General features: G+C 33.0%; 8 protein-coding genes across 8 annotated transcripts; 6 read left to right on the top strand and 2 right to left on the bottom strand.

Moving 5' to 3' along the window:
• Positions 1–1,498: 1,498 nt before the first annotated feature.
• RO3G_16883 (uncharacterized protein) lies at positions 1,499–3,250 on the top strand (the record flags this gene model as incomplete). The annotated part of the gene is made up of 3 exons (XM_067671467.1): positions 1,499–2,132; positions 2,180–2,653; positions 2,703–3,250. The coding sequence occupies 3 exons, from the start codon at positions 1,499–1,501 to the stop codon at positions 3,248–3,250; spliced, it is 1,656 nt and encodes a 551-aa protein (XP_067527568.1).
• Positions 3,251–7,359: 4,109 nt separating this feature from the next.
• RO3G_16882 (uncharacterized protein) lies at positions 7,360–7,971 on the top strand (the record flags this gene model as incomplete). The annotated part of the gene is made up of 1 exon (XM_067671466.1): positions 7,360–7,971. The coding sequence occupies one exon, from the start codon at positions 7,360–7,362 to the stop codon at positions 7,969–7,971; it is 612 nt and encodes a 203-aa protein (XP_067527567.1).
• Positions 7,972–9,544: 1,573 nt separating this feature from the next.
• On the top strand, positions 9,545–10,483 carry RO3G_16881 (uncharacterized protein; the record flags this gene model as incomplete). The annotated part of the gene is made up of 3 exons (XM_067671465.1): positions 9,545–9,731; positions 9,895–10,373; positions 10,460–10,483. The coding sequence occupies 3 exons, from the start codon at positions 9,545–9,547 to the stop codon at positions 10,481–10,483; spliced, it is 690 nt and encodes a 229-aa protein (XP_067527566.1).
• A 1,450-nt stretch (positions 10,484–11,933) lies between these two features.
• On the top strand, positions 11,934–12,341 carry RO3G_16880 (uncharacterized protein; the record flags this gene model as incomplete). The annotated part of the gene is made up of 2 exons (XM_067671464.1): positions 11,934–12,004; positions 12,053–12,341. The coding sequence occupies 2 exons, from the start codon at positions 11,934–11,936 to the stop codon at positions 12,339–12,341; spliced, it is 360 nt and encodes a 119-aa protein (XP_067527565.1).
• Positions 12,342–12,746: 405 nt separating this feature from the next.
• Positions 12,747–13,404, top strand: RO3G_16879 (uncharacterized protein; the record flags this gene model as incomplete). Its single annotated transcript, XM_067671463.1, has 2 exons — positions 12,747–12,868; positions 12,933–13,404. The coding sequence occupies 2 exons, from the start codon at positions 12,747–12,749 to the stop codon at positions 13,402–13,404; spliced, it is 594 nt and encodes a 197-aa protein (XP_067527564.1).
• Positions 13,405–14,488: 1,084 nt separating this feature from the next.
• RO3G_16878 (uncharacterized protein) lies at positions 14,489–15,100 on the bottom strand (the record flags this gene model as incomplete). The annotated part of the gene is made up of 1 exon (XM_067671462.1): positions 14,489–15,100. One exon carries the CDS (start codon positions 15,098–15,100, stop codon positions 14,489–14,491), a length of 612 nt encoding a protein of 203 aa, XP_067527563.1.
• Positions 15,101–17,696: 2,596 nt separating this feature from the next.
• Positions 17,697–17,807, bottom strand: RO3G_16877 (uncharacterized protein; the record flags this gene model as incomplete). Its single annotated transcript, XM_067671461.1, has 1 exon — positions 17,697–17,807. The coding sequence occupies one exon, from the start codon at positions 17,805–17,807 to the stop codon at positions 17,697–17,699; it is 111 nt and encodes a 36-aa protein (XP_067527562.1).
• A 2,457-nt stretch (positions 17,808–20,264) lies between these two features.
• RO3G_16876 (uncharacterized protein) lies at positions 20,265–20,614 on the top strand (the record flags this gene model as incomplete). The annotated part of the gene is made up of 2 exons (XM_067671460.1): positions 20,265–20,291; positions 20,369–20,614. 2 exons carry the CDS (start codon positions 20,265–20,267, stop codon positions 20,612–20,614), a joined length of 273 nt encoding a protein of 90 aa, XP_067527561.1.
• Between the last annotated feature and the right edge of the window lie 372 nt (positions 20,615–20,986).

The raw sequence follows: 20,986 nt of genomic DNA, 5'->3' as shown, positions 1-20,986 counted from the left end.
GAATCTACAGCTTATCATACGTTTTTATGAAATCGTTGTAGATCTTTACATGGCTAGTTATAAAGGTGACATGGAAATAAAGAAAAACGCAGTTTTCACTGAGTGTTTTGTAGAAAAAACGACAGGATGCTTGCTAAAGAATGAAATTCCTTTGCATAGAGTCTATGCAAATACTTTTAGTTTTTCACGCCTTTTTCTTTTAGACGAATGGATTTTCTTACTTCTGTAAAAGAATAAGTTAATGTCAATAATTCATGTGTTTCTGTCAATAAGGCTTTTGCTATTTTCTGTAAAAAAGTCGTTTTCTGTAAATCTCTTAAAAGGGATTTTGTACAACGTCACGTCTTTTTATTAGGAATGCTTTGATACACCAACATCACGCTCTCGTTTAACACACGTTTGTACGTAAAAAGAGGAGTAAAAGTGTATCATTGCTGTTTCAACTTGCTATGCATGCATGAAACAAACAAAAACATAAAGTATAAAGGAGAAAGACAGAAAAAAAAAAAAAAAAAAAAAGAGATAGAAAAAAATGAAGGAGAAGAAAAACAAAAGATGGGCAAAAAGTGTTTCTCCTGTAAGGTGTTCATAAAACCTTGGGTGATTCCTATTGATTACAATAATTTACTACGTTATTTATATTTCGTATGCGAATAAATCTTAATTTAATAATGGTGCGGGCTTGTAGAACAATAATATTTAACCCCACATGAGTACACACATATTTCTATCTTTTTTTTTTGAACCTATGCTTTATATTTAATGAAGGCCCAATTTATTTACATGCTCTCTTTTATTAAATTCAAACTAAAGAAAAAAAAAGGAGAAGAGAGCAAAAAAAAAAAAAAAATCTTTGACGTACAAATAGAAAAAGAAAGTATTGGGCGTAGTTTTTAATTTTGTTATTTCGATTTCCAAGCTTGGTATGTAGTACTGAGATATTTTTAAAAAGAAGCAAACGTCAACAGTGTAATGACATATAAGGTTTTCTTTATAAACAAGCATTGATCAATTGTTTATAAATAAAACATTATTATAATTGTACCTTATAATTTATGTTACTCAAAAGGATCAAGACAGATTATTATTATAGATTGGATATGTTTTATAAATGACTCTAAACGAATTAGAACGCTTTTTTATATTGTAACACATGGAGAAAAAACAACGTACATTAAAATAGAAAAGAGAATGAAGGAGAATAAGGAAGTTGAAATATATAAGCTTGTGAATAGTTCTGATTCCATTACTTATCTATGCATAATAGTAGTAATGGCAGTAGCAATAGTTGCCATGGTAAAATAAAACCCCTTTTAATTGTATCAATTGATATTACATCAAACTCCGTCATTTCTAAATACGATATTTCATTTGTTCCCGAAAAAAAAAGATTAGTTTTTATTCTTTTTTCTTTTTCTCTTTCTTACTCCTTTATCATTTTTCCTCCTAATATATACTTTTTCAGTGTGTGTGCGTGTATACTTTGCGTGTAAATAGAATGCTTCATCTTGTAAATCAAAGGTTTGATGTAGTCACGCCAGAGAGATCAAGGCCATCTAGTCCTTCTCTTTCACCAGCAGTAGTGACTCATACAACAGCAACTAGCCAACCACAACAAAGGCGTTCATTTGAATCATCCTCTTCATCGGGTGTTGACTTGAATGAATTATCTAAATTATTACATCAACAGCAACATCAAAACCGAAGACCCAGACCAAGATCGCAACTCTTTCAGTCTTCAAAGCCTCCTTCACCTACTTTATCTACTAATTCTGCAGAACCCACATTTTGTTCAAATACATCAAAGAACGCAGTTGTCCCTATCCTTTCTCAGCAACAAAGAAGACCTAGCTTAGACCACAGACCGTCCAGTGTATGCTCAACACCTTCCCAATTTGTATTTAAAAAGCCAGAATATGATGATAAATACCTTCAAACTCACTTTCACCGACCCAGCAGTCAAGAACGTAATAACAGCAGCCAAAAGGAACTCTTTTTAGCGTGGTCTGATCTTAAAAGATTCTTTGTACAACAACAGCCGAGTTCACCCACAGGTTCAGTTCATTCTCATGAATCGGAGACGTTTGGTAATCAATTTAGACAAGACATCAGTGCAAAATATGGAACCTGGGGTAAGCAAATAAGAAAGCAACGGAAAGTGAATTGACGAGTACGATAGGAAAATATATCGGAAAAGGAGCAGGTGGCTCAGTAAGATTAATAAGACGTTCATCCGATCAAAAGACATTTGCAGTAAAACAATTTAGGAAACGATTACCGCATGAAACCGAAAAGGACTATATAAAAAAAGTAACAGCAGAGTTTTGTATTGGATCTACACTACATCATCCCAATGTGATTGAGACATTGGATATCATACAAGAAGATGTTCATTTTTATGAAATTATGGAATATGCGCCTAATGATTTATTTAATATTGTGATGAGTGGTATGATGTCAAGAGAAGAAATTGCTTGTTGTTGGCGTCAGTTGCTGAATGGTGTTGATTATTTACAGTCTGTTGGTATTGCACACAGAGACATCAAACTAGATAATTTAGTGTTGGACCATATGGGAATATTAAAGATTATTGACTTTGGCTGTTCAACTGTTTACAAATATCCTTTTGAAACCACAATGACAATGACAAGAGGTAAAGAAAGGATGAATTAAGCCTGTAATATATATTCACTTTTATTTAGGCATATTTGGTTCAGATCCTTACATTGCACCTGAACAATATACCCAACCTACTTATGACCCTCGTCTATCTGATATCTGGTCTTGTGGTATCGTATTCATATGTATGACAATTCGCAGATTTCCTTGGAGAGTTCCGCGTCAATCAGATCTTTCTTTTCGAGCATTTGCAACCAATCACAATCAACAACAGTTTAGATTATTAAAACTCTTACCTCGTGAATCAAGGTCTGTCATGGCCGGCATATTAGAAATAGACCCCAGTAAACGATTTAACTTGAAGACTGTCTTGGCAGATTCTTGGGTGAAGGGAATTGATGTATGTCAAATACATGAGCCAGGGAAACATCATGTACATCATGTCTTGGTACCTCCTCCTTCTAATTTAAATAGAGATAATTTAGTGGTGATCACACCAGAACCGCCTGGTGTGATTGCTGAAAAAGAAAAACGAAAAAGACAAAGTGCTAGTAGTAGACCTGCTTCACCTATACCAAAACCATCTCCTCCTCCACCCGTTAAAACCATCAATAAAAATTCTTCTGCTTAAGTTGTAAATAAATAAATAAAATAAATGCAAAGATTTTTTTATTCTTTTGTCCTTTTTATATTCAGTTGAGTGTTTTACTTTTTGTTTGCAACATATTATTGCTTATAATTTAATTTGTGCTTTATACTTTTATACAACTTCATATAGATATTTGATATTGATCTATTTAAAGTTTGAATTTTGGGATTTATTGAGCAGATTCAATCAATAGTGGTATTAGAATGATAGAATGCTACTAAAGACCTTTGGCAAGGAGTTTATTATGGTAGCCCTGTGGTTTGGTGCTGTTTATTGGGCTTTAAATTCCTAACATCCCCTTTGAGCACCGTGATAAACTTCTTGACGTATAATGAACAGCTTTATAACGTTTTTCGTATAAAGTAGTAAAGTGATCTCAAATTCACCATTTGAGATACAAAACTACCACATTATCAAAACGCCCTCTTGTTTTAGTAGTACACACAATGTTTTTATTCTCAGTTACTTTGTATTCTAATGAGTTAAAAGAGGATTTCGGCAAAAGAGGCTGTAACTATGTTTATTTTCATCTATATTCGCCATGATTAAACCTTATCAAAAGAATATCGGAACAAATGAAAAGCGTCCTTTTAAAGAAAATGCTGCAATGATGGCAAAACTGTGTCTAATAGAGTAATAGGAGCCACCAAAATGATTTCTCTTGGTAATTTCTCTGGTGTGGCTGAAAATTCTCTTTTGTTCAATCCTCTTTGTCAAGAGAGAATAATCAACTTGTAAAGAACAGCAAAACACAATTTCTAACTACTAATAAATTAGGAAACCTTGAGACATCTACCATATATGGAAAGAAAAAGGGCCCTCTTTCACCTTAATTTTAAACCAAAATGAATAAAACACATAGTCTATTTGTAAATGTGATCACAAGTAGGTGAATAGCTTATTTATTGTAAGCTTGTTCTTATTTTCTGTCTAGTTCAAAATGTATAACTTTGTAACTTGTTCAAACTCAGAGCTTGAGATAACCGGCAAAGGGTCACTGTTGATTCATTTAAATGGTACTTGTCAGTAAGGTGTCAATCACACTAAAGACTATCATGTTATTTAATTCGTAGAGTTCATAATACTGTTAATACAACAAAAAAAAAGATTTTATTTGCTCTTTTCTTCATATGCTAAAAAAAATATTTCATTGTTATATGCAATCATTGTAACTCAGCAGATCATCAATGGTATAGCAAAAAAAAAGCCCATTGAGAACTCATAAGCTAGCTTGATAAAGAGTTCTCTAAATCAAAGATTGCTATCATGGGTAAAATTTGTACGGGTCATACCATGCTTGAAGCATCAAAATGCCCATGTCCTCTTTTTTTTTTGTATCTGAAGCTTGCTAAATATATGAAAAATTGCCTCAAAAGGAGTATCAATTAAAGTACATGAAGGAATAATTTCGACTCCTTTAACTTCAGCATTGTTTCATTCATTATGATGATAAAAAATAGTGTATAAAATATAAAGATTTATTTCATAGTTTGCAATTGTTTAGGGTATAATACTACCAACAGAGCGAGTTGAAAAACAACAATTCCAGCATGTTCCAGATTGTTTGGGATACATTGGAAATGAACATGAAGGCATTTCATTATAGCATACTTCAGAGCACGAAACTTGAGCCTTAGCAATGCCAGAGTTGAACAAAAGAGAGCTAAGAGCAGTGAAAACAACAAAAGTGAGTTTCATGTTGATAAGTGTAAAAGATTGTATAAAAATAGGAAGAAAAAAGAAAAATAAGGAATACTTAGATCTTGTGCTCAAATCTCCTTTCCCTTCCAATTTAAGCGCATTGATTTAATTGTATTTGCTCAAATCAAAAAAGGAAAAAAAGTAGTTTATGAAATCTTATATAAACAAACCCAAGTAGTACTAAATATTAAATATAATGATAATAACTTGCATTTCTGCATTCTAAAGCTCAAGTGTTATATAAAAAAGGTCATCTTGTATTGTGAGAATCTCATTACGCCAGAAGAAATTTTTTTTTTTGATTTTACAAGGATTGATAAATCTCAAATAGAGTATTTCTTTACACATAATGTCATGGATGGAAATACTTGTACTAACCTATGTATAAGAAATCAAACGACTTGAACTATTTGCTTTATGCCTCAAAGCCTATGATTTGAAAGGAGAAAGATAGGGTATTTCTAATGTATGCGTTGTACCTTCAACACTTTATTACTTATCTTTTGTATGTGATGAAAAGAAATGGAAGAAAATTACACTTTATATCACTATAAATGATCTTTAAAATTAAAAATGAAGAGAAAAATGAATTTGGGGACAGGAAATTTCTAAAATCAAGAAAGAAAACAACTTGCTAAAGTCGAAAAGATGTAATAAACAATAAAAAAATGAACCCCGAAGCACTTGAAAGCTCCCGGAATCATATAAGTTAATATAGCTTTAACTGGATAGGACGAAGTAGCAATACATACTCACGTCAAATCGGCTGTTGAAATATTTTAGTGAGATAGCGATTGAACAGAAGAAAAAGCTTATAACTATCATTGAACGACTAGTTTATAAAAAGCATTATTTGAACATGTATTTCTAATCAACGAAGCATATTTTTTTTTTCTGTTTGTAAATATCTATATCACCACCTAATATAATGAGTATTGGCGTATCAATGCGCTTGGAGGATTCTTTTTATCCGACATTATTTGCTTTTTTTTTTGAAAGAAAATACATCTTGAAAGGCACCAAAGCGCTTATTTAGTTATACATCAATTCTCAAAACAAAGTTTAATTCAAAAATAGAGTAAAATCAAGCAAACATAACTTTGTATTCATAGCTATCTTTTCAAAAGAAAATAACAGGTTTCTGCTTTCTAACACTAATTCGATGGATAACTATACTTCATTCAGTCCCAAATTTCATTATTGTTGATCTTATCTTTGTTCATTGAAACCATGTGTATTTCCTGAAAGCCCAAGGAGAAAGAAAAGGAAAAGTAAAGCAAAGCAAAGCAAGGCAAAAAAAAAAAAAAAAAAAAAGAAACATTACCCGTTCTTGTTTATGAGTACACAGAAACCGTATACAGAAGCTATGTAAATGCGGTTTTACTATCCATAAGGAAAGAAGATCAGATCATTTTGATGTAGAGCCTCTTTGTTGCATACCTCTCGGGGGTAACATATGCAACGGAACAATACAAAATAAAGAAAAAAGAAAAAGAAAAAACCCTTTCTTTTTTAGAAACACCTATGATTCTCAAAGGTAAAGCCCAGCTAGAACTGTATTATTCGTTGCCATAACAACCAAATGAGGTGCTGCTCCTTTTGCTGTTGTATCAGACATACTTTATATTGCATATATTAATCGCAGTTTGCAAATAGATTTAATATCGGCGATGATCGGCATAAGGTTTTCTCTCTCTCTCTCTCTCCCCAAACATAACCATTCCTTGTCTCATTAGTCGTTGTTCATATCATTCGACTGTCTTTCAACCAAACATCTCCCCCTTCTTGTAGATCGCATCTTTTTAATGCATAGATGTAACCATCCCATCTCTCATACTAAACCCTTTTTATTTCTTTATTTTTGCTTTAAAGGGGGGTTTTTTTGTTTTAATCCCATATCAGAGAATAGACAGAACTATAATATGCTTTATAAGCTTCTTTTTTCTTTTCTTTTTTTTTTTCCTTTTTGTCGCAAGTAGACTCAAAAGTAATAAATGGTAATAACAACATTGACTCTATATACAAATGTCGATTATTACGTACATATAACGTACATAGACAAGGATCAGCAATAACATGCTCATTCAAGTCTCATTTAAGGCGGAGAAACAAAAGGTAAAGGAAGGAGGAGGAGGAGAAAGAGAAGAAGGAGAAGGAGAAAGACGGAGGTTTCCTAGTAAAGGTAAAAGGTTCTGATGGTTCACAAATAAGATCAGCAAAATAACACCATGTTGCGTAACGGATTATATCTAGATTTCTATGAGCTAATAGTAATAGTAGTAATGCATATACACATATATAAAGAGTATGGATAATTCTTATTCAAAAAAAAAAAAGCATCGTATTTCTTCCATTTTTCTCTTTCTCTTTCTCTCTGTGTCTCGTTCATCATGAAGTTACAAATCTTTTTCGCCGTGTTAGCCATCTCATCTGTATTTGCAGTTGAAAAATGTGAAGATAGATTCCAAGTACGAGTTAATGGTGTTTGTAAAAGGGTTCCTTGCCGTGCAGATGCCCAATGTGAACAATTCGCTGGTTTCTGTACTGCTGCTAATATTGGTAAACCCTTTTGTCGTATTGGATCTTGTGGATGTAATGGCCAGCATGGACCAAAGCTCCCGGAATCCTGTAATAGGAACCTGAATGGTAACGATAAATGTAAACCAGGCGAGGTGTGTACACCTGGTGGTAACTGTGTTCCTGATCCCAAATGTTCATTTCATGGTGAATCCTGTGAGCCCGGTAAACGTTCTTGCTGTGGTGGTAATGGACATTGTCACAAGAGAGCGTTCTCAAGCACTTATAGCTGCGTTTATAATGCTTTTGCTAATGAAGATTGCTCTAGTGGGATACCTTGTGAAGGTACTTCCCAATGTCGAAATGGAAAATGTACCCTTGAAGTCGGAAGCTCGTGTGATAAAGACGAAAACGGCTGTCCTAGTGGAACTAGCTGTAGACATGTTCCTCTAAGTGAAGGTGTAAACAAGATGTGCATGCCTTGATTAGTCCGATGAAAAACCAAACGACAGACAGACTAGTTTATTTTTAAAATAAAATGCGTTTTTACTCTTTTTCATGTATGTATTCATATGGATGAGCTACCTTGCTCTGCTTCAAACTACATGTTGCTGTTGATTTATCAAATCCAAAAAGGAACAAGGTCATTTTAGTCCTGAAGATTTCTCAATCTTATTTAGTACTTTGAAATACGCATAAAAAAAATAAGCTTTCGGATTTCTCTGCCTGGTGCGTAAAGGTTTTATCTGTACTTGTCGAAGGCGTACGGCTTGAGGAATACTATCATCTTCAATACTTTTGGCTACGTCGCTCTACACTGGTTTTTTTAGGTTTGTTGAACTTGCAGTTGGTCTTATCATGTCTCTTCTGTTATAGTAATTGTGATGTTCACTGGTTCTGCTTTATTACTGACGTGAGGCAACTGCTGTGTTTGCTATCTCATAGAATGACGTATGTTGTGGCTAATTGATTCTAAACAGTTGAAATTGCCGGGTACAAAAATATGTTTTCTTCAGAGGGCTTTCATTTTGCTGGCAAACATACGCAACATTAAATTATAACTTGTTGCATAACTGATACACTCCACTGTTTAATATGTCTAAAAAAACTTTATTATTATCTGAAAGTAGCAGTTTATACAACTAAAATAATTATTTAATTTGTCTAGAATTAGCACAATGTTGTCTGAAATCAACGTTGTATTTTTGGAGTGTAAAGTAGAAATACAGTTCGCTCTTAATCCTTATACTCTTTGATGAGTTTTAATAAACATTAAAATTTTCATCCATAAAAAAAAAAAAAAAAAGTAGAAATACAGTAAACAATCAGAATACTCTTTGATAAGTTTTTATCCATCAAATCTAGAAAGAATTATTGAAACTATCTGCTTACAATTCCCTATGTTAATACTTTTTGTATCTTTGTGGAAAACCACTGGTTCGTACATCTACACTACTCCTAATTCTCATATTCTTTGAAAGGCTCTGATAAACTTTAAAATTTTCATGGATAAAGAAAAAAAAGTAGATGATCGGAGTATAAAGTTAAATGAAAAATAAACTTAAACTTCCGTATTCTTCACTTCAGACAAAAGAATGAACATCCGCATCATTTTTCTTTTTCTCTTTCTTTTACTTATAATGTCCTTCCATCAAAAGGAGATATCAAATCATAGCAACACAGCAGGATTAGAGATATTTGGAAAGAAGATCATTTCTAGAATGAAAAGATCTTTATCAAATAATAATGGGCCTTTATCAAGGTAGACTAGCAATATAGATGCATATACAATTTGATAGAATAGATTGTTATAGAAATAAAAGTCCACATTCTTCAATTCAACAAACTACACTGGTTCCATCTAATTTGACACAAGCTAGCTATTTTATACGATCGACAATATATGAAACAATCAATCCAAATACGATTCGTTCTTCTTTGAGTTATAAAGTAAATAGGGTACATCAACTCGACTATAACTAACGAATCCTTTTGTTTGTGATAGAAAAGAACGTACCATCTATCAACGAAACACAAGATGAGGAATTCAAGCTGACAATGAGTGAAGAAGATAAAAAGGATGCTGCACCTATTGCAGCCATGTATTGGTTTCGTCCTCATGTATCGGGATTAGAACCACCGAAATTAAGAGCTCATGCTAGTGCGGTATATCAGGGCAAAATGTATGTTTATGGTGGCACGACTAAAACAGCATGCTCTAATACACTCTATATTCTTGATTTAGGTAAGATAATTGTCATTATAAAATAAGAATGTAACTGATACGCGAGAAAAAGATACCTTTTGTTGGAGCATACCTAAAGTATATGGTTCAGTCTTACCACCTTGTCGCGCACACAGCTTTGTTGTAGATGAACAAAGAGGAGATATTTACTTAATGTTTGGAGGGGATGAGCAAACTTATTATAATCATATCTATAAATTGAATACGCACAGCATGACCTGGACCCATCTCAGGACATATAATACACCTTCTGAAAGAAGAGCACAAACAGCGACATTTTGGAACAATACACTTTATTTATTTGGAGGAGGCGATGGAACGAGAGCTTTAAATGACGTTTATCAGCTAAACTTGGAAACATTAGAATGGAAAGAAGTCATGACTACAGGAAAAAGTCCGAATGATCGAGGATATCATACAGGGACACTTGTTCAAGATAAATGGGTGATATTGGGTGGAAGTGATGGAAAAGAATGCTTTGGTGATATATTTGTATTGGATTTATCTTTAAAGAAATGGTATACAGTCAATAACACATTGAATCGATTAGCTCATACATCAACTTGTATTGGTTCATTCTTGTTTGTGATGGGTGGACATGATGGGAATCAGTACTGTCAAGATCTACACTTGCTCGACTTGGTACATATGACATGGGAAACAAAAAAAGTATGTGGTACAAAACCATCACCAAGAGGATATCATACAACTGTATATTATGATGGTAGATTGATATTGTTTGGTGGATATGATGGAGCAGATTTATTGAATGATGTGCATGTACTTGAATTAAGTTCTTTTGCTTATTTATCTCAAATTAATAATTTCTCAATTAAAACTCCTTAACTTTTTCTCTTTTTCTCGTTTGTAATAAAAATGTTTCGTTTTGATTCTTTTAAAAAGGGAAATGAAGAGAATAGTACTTTGAACTTTTTACAGCGTATAACTAGTAATAATGATACGTCTATACCAATACCAACGAATTCATGGGGAATGTTGGTATTATCAAACATACAAAATCAACAAGAAGATTTAGAAGATGTTATTCAATTCTTATTAACTCATGATAAGGCTATCGTGCTATTACCAGTCTCCATACCTTCCCACCCTTCTGCTATTATTGACCAAGAGTTTATTATGGATCATATTATGATAACAATAGAAGAAAACCATGTCGTATCTCCAAGTGGAATACATGGCATTATTGAAGGGTAATTATACTATTCTTATGCGAACAGTCATTGGCTGATATTCAGATATAGAGACCAATTGATTGTTACCAATATGATAGAACCATTCGATATTAACAATAGCTTAACATCCAATAATAATAAGTAATGCTATATATTATCATAATAAAAGGGGATGAGAATGAAAAACTAATTTATATGATCATTATTCAATAGATCACTGTTTAACATGGATACCTCATCTACTACCATCAATTATCCAAAATATAATATCTTAGCAAGTCATATTCAGCTACCATTAAAAGGCGATAAACAAATGAATGCTACAATAATACAAAAGCCAATATCAAGAAAAGAGATTACTGATTGGATAAGCAATAAATTAAAGGACTCTTTAAATGATAAAGCAGACGAATTCATTAAACATTTTAAAAAGAATATACCACGCACTATGGATACGATGAGTCAACTATTTTTAGAATTTATGCATAAACTACAGCAAGACTATAGTGACGATAAAGACCGTCTAGACAAAATAGAATCTTATGTTTGTCAAGAACTCTATGACTACTTTTTTACAGATCCACAAGGAGATGAAGCAATACAAGGAGAAGCACTTGAATCACGTATAGCAGCATTTAATTTATTAGATTTAAATATATCCCACTTGGGTGTTACTATTGATCAGAAAGACATGGAGACCATTGTCAGTTTAGCAAGTCATGAGCTACAAGTACTGGATAAAGAAAAGGGGCCAAAAGAGAAATTGTATACGTTGGTTAAAATACATCAGATCATTACAGACACAATAGGAGAGCAAAGTACGGATGTCTTGTTGCCCATATTGATTTATACGATCGTAAAGACAAATCCTACTCGTTTACTATCCAATCTCAAATATATTTCAAGATTTCAGAGGCCTGATCAACTCGCTGGTCAATCAAGTTATTGCTTAACTAATACAGTATGAGTTATATTACTTTATTGGATGTGTTAATCATTTACTTTTCAGATGGCTGCTGTATCCTTTTTGGAGACTGCAAATTTAGTAGGATTAGGATTATCTGCTGATAAAGTAATCAGGTAAACGATACAAAGATATATTATGTATATATAATAACATACAAATAGCCATGTTGAAGACTTGAAAGAATCATCAATCACAAAACCTAATAATCATAATAATAATGGATTGAAATTAATGAATGATGTAGTGGATAGTTCATATAGGGCAGTCTTTGATGGTATTAATAAATTATGGCAGCGTAATAGTAGCAGTAATAAAGCACAAGAGAATGGTCCTATAACAAAATTCTTGGAAATGAAATCAGTAGATGAACTTAAAATAGGTGAAGTAACTGAATTATTAGCAGATTATAAAAGATTGGCTGCAATCATAAAGCAAGCAGGTCTTGCATAACTTTTCTAATAAAAATTTGGTTTTTATTTTTTTTTTATTTTATTTTTATTTTTATTTTTTTTTTAATAATTATTTTAATCCATGGATCCTAATGCAAACTTGACAATTATTACACCCATATTGAAAAGAATATTGGACCAAGTAGTTAATAATACAATAGACAAAACAGATTCAAATGTAGACGATGATTCACCTTTTGAACGCTCTTTATGTGCTGCTTGGGATATTTGTACTGTACCAGATTATGCTCTATCTTTGAACGACCATCAATTTCACAGAGTGTTACTTAAAGTATTCATTAATTATATGTAACAAGTGAAAGAGAGATTAATATCAAGTAAATAGATTATTACAATCACCGAAAGAAATAGAACAAGAGAATTAGCACTAGGCATACTTGCTAATATGGCAAGTCATTGGGATTGTGGTATTGGTCCTTACTTGTTGAACGACATGGACATATTAAAGTTGTGTAGATCGATATTATGGACTGAGAATGATGCCAGAGTCTTGTTAGAAACTACTAGGTAATAAGCACACTATTTTCGTTGTATTAATAATAATAATAATGATGATGATGGGATGTTCTAGACTCTTGAACACATTTCTTGTTTGTTCCATTGATACAAGTCATCAAACAGTGATAGAACATGATCATCTCACTGAATTCTTATCACCTGTAACTATGGCACCTTCCATCTTTCATCAATATGCTCTCATCATCTGCAACACACTTTATTCTGAACTATTATTAAAAAGCCTAGAACTTATGACACGTATTGTGGTCTATACCAATGCAATCACACACAGTTTAAGTAAACGAAAACAGAATTTAACAGAAGAAATATCAAAGTTTATGGACAAATCAGATACACTCATCTTACTTCATTGGGGTGCCGAAAGGTTAGAAGAGGAAGGGAGAGGAGTTGGTATCGGAATGGGTTTTCATAGAGGAATAGCAAAAAACGTCATGCATTTACTCTGGGCTTTAATGGCTTATGGATTAATTGACATCACTGACTGCGGTATTTTTATCAGTCCATGTATTGAATTGTTTGACTGATGCAGCAATGATTAGGTTCGGATATGATACAGAGCTTGGGCCAATCTATGTCGAGAATAGTGTCTTATATTCAAGAAGAAGAAGTTGAAGAAGAAGATGACGATATACAAAATTTGGCACAAGCATTAAATACAAAGTTATCTATTGCAAGCTAATAGTTTATTTTCTTGAAAGAATATGATCACCATCTTGTTGAAATCCATTATTTAACATAAAATTACAAATCGTTCTTTCATTTAGACGTATATTCGTTGCATAAATAGGGTCAAGAGTGGAGACCATACCCATACCATGACGATCGTCCTCTACTTTAAACTGTTTTATATCAGAATGCTGTCGCAAAAAGTTTTCAAGCCGACTATAACATTCAGCAATTGTCATGTCATTGGGTGCTGTGGGTGTAATTGGTTCACGATTAGTTAAACTCGGCATATTTTTTTATTTGTAATTTGTGGGAAAAAAAGAAAAAAAGTCTTTGGCAAAAGAAACCAGTTTTATTGGTCACTGCGACAATTTAAAATTATTACGGATGATGTTAGTTTTTATATGTCACTCACCCTTTTCTTTAGACACTATGTTGTTTTCATGAGATGATATATTTCTGTATAACGTACATCATTATAGTATTTTGTATTATATAATTCATTTAAGGCCTTCATTATCCATTGTGTCTCTAAATGAGCTTACACGCTATGCTTCATGCTTATTAATAGGAGATATGTATATATCTATTTTACCCATTCAATATTCATAAAACTCATCAGACTTATGAGCATAGAGTTCACTTATATCATGTTCACTACTCTTGGCTCTCTTTTGATTACATGAAGTCTAAGAAGAACGTTCATAGGAGTGTTCTATGTTTATCTTTATTTTCATTCCCAATTTATTCTCCTTCCTTCATTCTATTGGTAGTATTATACCTTGAACGATCGCAAATTGTGTAAATAAGCTTGTGTAGCTTTATTCAATACATGATTTATTTAAGGGCATTCATATGAATACATACATGAAAAAGAGTAAAAACGCATTTTATTTTAAAAATAAACTAGTCTGTCTGTCGTTTGGTTTTTCATCGGACTAATCAAGGCATGCACATCTTGTTTACACCTTCACTTAGAGGAACATGTCTACAGCTAGTTCCACTAGGACAGCCGTTTTCGTCTTTATCACACGAGCTTCCGACTTCAAGGGTACATTTTCCATTTCGACATTGGGAAGTACCTTCACAAGGTATCCCACTAGAGCAATCTTCATTAGCAAAAGCATTATAAACGCAGCTATAAGTGCTTGAGAACGCTCTCTTGTGACAATGTCCATTACCACCACAGCAAGAACGTTTACCGGGCTCACAGGATTCACCATGAAATGAACATTTGGGATCAGGAACACAGTTACCACCAGGTGTACACACCTCGCCTGGTTTACATTTATCGTTACCATTCAGGTTCCTATTACAGGATTCCGGGAGCTTTGGTCCATGCTGGCCATTACATCCACAAGATCCAATACGACAAAAGGGTTTACCAATATTAGCAGCAGTACAGAAACCAGCGAATTGTTCACATTGGGCATCTGCACGGCAAGGAACCCTTTTACAAACACCATTAACTCGTACTTGGAATCTATCTTCACATTTTTCAACTGCAAATACAGATGAGATGGCTAACACGGCGAAAAAGATTTGTAACTTCATGATGAACGAGACACAGAGAGAAAGAGAAAGAGAAAAATGGAAGAAATACGATGCTTTTTTTTTTTTGAATAAGAATTATCCATACTCTTTATATATGTGTATATGCATTACTACTATTACTATTAGCTCATAGAAATCTAGATATAATCCGTTACGCAACATGGTGTTATTTTGCTGATCTTATTTGTGAACCATCAGAACCTTTTACCTTTACTAGGAAACCTCCGTCTTTCTCCTTCTCCTTCTTCTCTTTCTCCTCCTCCTCCTTCCTTTACCTTTTGTTTCTCCGCCTTAAATGAGACTTGAATGAGCATGTTATTGCTGATCCTTGTCTATGTACGTTATATGTACGTAATAATCGACATTTGTATATAGAGTCAATGTTGTTATTACCATTTATTACTTTTGAGTCTACTTGCGACAAAAAGGAAAAAAAAAAAGAAAAGAAAAAAGAAGCTTATAAAGCATATTATAGTTCTGTCTATTCTCTGATATGGGATTAAAACAAAAAAACCCCCCTTTAAAGCAAAAATAAAGAAATAAAAAGGGTTTAGTATGAGAGATGGGATGGTTACATCTATGCATTAAAAAGATGCGATCTACAAGAAGGGGGAGATGTTTGGTTGAAAGACAGTCGAATGATATGAACAACGACTAATGAGACAAGGAATGGTTATGTTTGGGGAGAGAGAGAGAGAGAGAAAACCTTATGCCGATCATCGCCGATATTAAATCTATTTGCAAACTGCGATTAATATATGCAATATAAAGTATGTCTGATACAACAGCAAAAGGAGCAGCACCTCATTTGGTTGTTATGGCAACGAATAATACAGTTCTAGCTGGGCTTTACCTTTGAGAATCATAGGTGTTTCTAAAAAAGAAAGGGTTTTTTCTTTTTCTTTTTTCTTTATTTTGTATTGTTCCGTTGCATATGTTACCCCCGAGAGGTATGCAACAAAGAGGCTCTACATCAAAATGATCTGATCTTCTTTCCTTATGGATAGTAAAACCGCATTTACATAGCTTCTGTATACGGTTTCTGTGTACTCATAAACAAGAACGGGTAATGTTTCTTTTTTTTTTTTTTTTTTTTGCCTTGCTTTGCTTTGCTTTACTTTTCCTTTTCTTTCTCCTTGGGCTTTCAGGAAATACACATGGTTTCAATGAACAAAGATAAGATCAACAATAACGAAATTTTGAATTGAATATGCATGATATTAAGCATTAATATAAAAAGCCGAAGAAAGGTTCTTGGCAAGTAATTAAAAGTACTGGAAGGGCATTCATGAATGATCCTTATTGTATACATGTACAGCAAACCAATTGCTGTGAATTAAATAATTTGAAATGACTGCTGCATGCAATAGTTCTTTTGATATGCTCATTTCTATATAAGTTTCAGATAAAATAAAAAATGCTGCATTGATTAAATGATTTTCTTTGCCACAAGGAGACAGGACCAAAGTCAGAGTTAAGCTAAAAGTTACAAACACCTTTTGCTATTTTAAGTGAAGGTGTTTTGTATAGTGATTATGTGATAAAACTATTGCTTACAGCTTTTATATATTACTCCTGATATCCATTCAATAAAATTAGCAGTGCAAGTAACAATAAATTCATCTTTTCTTTGAAAGAGATGATCAAGGACATATAAATGATGTTAAAGCTTTTGCTATTCATCTTTGACTAGCTGGAATGTTGTAGCGCATTTGAAAGTGTATAGTTCCGTATTGCCTGTGCAGTAAATGACAATGATAAATCGGGTTATAATGGCACCAAACAACAATAGACCGAATTTTAATCATCTAATATCTTGTAACGTCATATATCCAAGAAATAAGTTCTAAAAATTACAATGTGGTGCGACTTTATCCAAAGTTATAAATCAAAACAAAATTTACACTCTATGTTTTTTACTAGATTTTTTTACGTTAATTAACTAGAACTTCTTTCTATTACAATTTATATTGAGCTATGAAAAGAACAGGCATATGCGTAGATTAATCCATAACATAGCTTTAAACATCTTTATATATAACAGCACCGGTTAATCAGCACTGCTGCAGCAGCAGCCAAAAGAAAAATTTGGTACAGGTGATATTTTTTATACCAAAGCCAAGTCCACATAATGAGGCTAGACGCTGTATTGAGTGTCAAACGATCTTTGATTTATTTTATCAAAATATCATTGTCATAATTGTATTAAAATTTTTTGTTAAGGGAGTGAGAGAATAGTGATTCTTGTGTTTTTGTATAGACTATGCTACTTGTAGCAGTTGTGTTGGCAATAAACATACATTTGAAAATTTTGATTGTGAGAGTTAAGCTTTCTTTTTCTTTGCTGGAACCATATGTTGAACAGTTTCAAGTCCTGCAACATGCTGTAACACTTGATACAAATTAATCAGAATGAAATATATGAACTCAAATGAGTTATTATAACTATCTCCAAATTAGTTGAAAGCGTATATTCAATCCTATCAATTATCTTTAAAAAGGACTTTGTCCAATGAAAATGAGTTGTATTACAGAAGTTGGCATTATAAAGTAGCTATCAAATTAGATTGGGCAAGTTCTTTTCCATTCCCAAACATTATTCAGGATTCCTCTGGTACTTGCTTACAACGAAAACAATCTTTGTTGCAACAGTAATTCCCACTGCAGCCATATCACCAACAGCCAAATAATCTTTTTCACCCTTCATAAAGATAACCATTTAACCAACAAGAAAGACATTCATCACAACGATCGAGCTGTCATTCACCAATTTATCCTCAGAGATATACAACTATATCTATAGCTCCTCCAGCAAATAAAGATGTATTGACACCTGAAGACCTCATCAGGAATCACACAGACCCATCCTCACTCTCCGTACACACATTATAATACCTGTTGAAAGCCAATTCTGTGGAGCAATCTCATGTAATTGAAAACAGTAGAGTTGGTGTAGATTGATAGATCAAATGACTCACTAATATGAGCTCATAAGGAAGGACATACTCTGTAGCGTATCGCTTGATGTTGAGCAAAGCTTGACTTTCTCGATTGTGAACACACGGCTACATGTATAGCATGCGATAATGAGGTAAAACAATAGATAGATATTTCCGTAAACCAATGGTTATCTAACCACTTTGACACAATTAGTGAAGACAAAGAATGAGTGTCCTATTTGTCATGAAGCTATGCTTAAATTAACATGTGCATTTCTTTCTTAATATCATAATCTGAATTGTCCAAATACAAAATGTATACAGACACATAAGTATGCAGTAGCAAACAAATCTTCATTCAACTATTAATAAATCTTCATTTTTGAATAAAACAAAGCATAATATAGAGTTCGTTAGGTATTAAATAAACAAAAAAGGGGAGGAGGAGGGGGTGGGGGCACTTATATAATCTTTTTTAAAAAATGCTTATCTGTTTATGTGCAAACATTTGTCATATTAGAATTCAAGGCCCTATACCAGCTTTAAGCAGAAATAATACGAAATTAAAGAATTTTATTTTCATATTTACCGAGGTGTGTGCGATACTGCAAAATATTAGAAAAGATCTCAAAATTCTAGTGCTTCTTAGTTGTGCTCTTTTCTATATTTTCTATTAAATACTGAGTTACGAAATTTTTATCTACTTTTCCTTTAACATAGAGTGCTTTCGAAATACACAATAGCCTGCCGGAATATCTGAAGTATTTGTGTTTTGAAAAAATTATGCTTGCTTTTAAGCATATTTATAGGTTATTATACCACTTGCTATGTAAAAGAGTATAATCAGTAGGCTAGTAAGGTTTGCTGACAGTAAAATAATGAATAAATCAAAGAAGTATACTACTTGTACATGATTCAAACGCAGTTTATGAAAATTAATCGATATCCAGAAGAGGAAAAGGAGATAAGAATCCAAACCTTATAGACCAATGCAGTACACTTTACTCCTTCCTTTCGATACATAATTTATACTATTGACCCTCGAACAGACCATTCGGCACGGATATTAAGCAAACATAAGAATTGTAGTACGAGATGTATATGAAAGGGGGTAGAGATGGAGGTATATATATTATCTTTTTCCAATTAAAAATTCAAAATTAATTGCAGATTACAAACTCTGCATACGATAAAAGACCTCAATTATTTATTTTAGGATATTAAAGCGATCTAAAAAACAATATATTCTTTTTTTTCAATCCTTTGATTAGACTTTGTTAAAATATATAGTGACCTATCTATCTGAATCAGAAGATAATACCGACTTTACCATTTACCTTAATAAAAAGAGGTCATATTGGACTATCTGGAGCATGTTTTTTTTTCTTAATAACTCCAGGATTTGTAATAGAAACAAACTGTTGCTTTGGCTTTCTTCTTAAAGTATACACGTTCATGTATTATTTTGAAAGGAGCCATCTTTGTATAAAAAAAAAAAAAAAAAAAAAAAAAAAAAACAATAATAAAAATCATTTGAACCCAATAAAATATAATCGTTATTCATTCCAACTTAGCACACCCTTACTTTAAGTATCCCTTTATTATTCAGGGATCAAATGAAACTTCATTAATGTACTCTTGTATGTCACATTTTTTATTTTTGTTTCTCTCTTTCTTCTAATATAGATAAATGACTCCTTCAAGCAAAATATGGCATCGAAATAAAACGTCCATCAATAAAAAATCAAATTACAGAAACAAAAAGCATTTTCTCAAATCTAACAAAAAGCATAGTAAATTAAAAAAGCATGCTTCTTACAAAGGCCGACTGCATAGAAGTTCAGCATCATTTTATTCACATAAAAGACCAACGCGTTCATCATCCTTCACAGCACATATTTCTTCGTCAGCATCACTCAATTCATTACCCATCGTTACCAGTAGCAGTAGTAGTAAATATGATCCAACTGACGCGGCCAGCAGTAATTCAAAAAATGAAGACGACCAAAACAGCAATTCATACTTGGATACAAACTCTATTGTAGCAGCATCCAGACTTGATCCAAATATAGAACAAAGCAATATTACGACGTCCAATCCGTTGCCAACAAGATCAACGCAAACCATCATTTTAACCATTAGCTTATTTGGTGGCATTGCATTTATCGCAGCCGCCATGTTTTTAATTGTTCGCAAAAGAAAAAGAAATAATAAGCAAAGTCACAATGAAATCAAAGAGAAAGAAGAGAAAGGTATAACAAAATGCATCCCTCAGCTTACCATTACTTCTACTAAAGCCGCTACTGAAAAAGTAGCTGGAATGAATGAGAAAAAATACCTTTCCAATGCTGAATCAAAAATATACAGCAACAGCACTATTGTAACCGACTTGTCAAGCACAGCCGACACGTTAGTTGATGGATCATCCGGGCAGCAAAAATACGACAATCAATCACAAAGAAGCTCATGGCAAACATTTATCACTTGTGAAACAGCAAAGACAGAAGACATGCATACAAGGATACCCATTTACAAGGCACAATTAGCTGATCCTTTAGTAGCTTATGACTCATAGTGCTCTCTCTTTCTCTTTTTATTGTTTAACCAATCTATAACCTCTTCTTTGTAAATGGGCAGGTGAGCTCTATCTAGTTTTTTATAATAAAGTCGTTTGATGTGGCCTGCTGCATTTTTGAAATTGAGAAAGTCAACATCAAATAATAGCCACCATTCTTGTCCAATTGTGCAAGGTAGCTTGATTCCTTCCTCTCTGCACGCCAACCATATGCTTGCACATGCAATAGTTGGTGGTTCATGAGTAGCATATATATTTGTTCTTAGGCTATACAGACATTAGTTCATAAAAAATATAATTCATCCAGTATACATTTACCCATCATTTAGATAGTTCCAAGCTCTTTTTGTCACCTTTTCATCATCTTCAAGT

Source organism: Rhizopus delemar, genomic scaffold, assembly GCF_000149305.1.
Source record: "Rhizopus delemar RA 99-880 supercont3.23 genomic scaffold, whole genome shotgun sequence".
NCBI lineage: Eukaryota > Fungi > Mucoromycota > Mucoromycetes > Mucorales > Rhizopodaceae > Rhizopus > Rhizopus delemar.
Note: the sequence above shows the minus strand (reverse complement) of the source record. Positions and strands in the feature narration are given on the sequence as shown.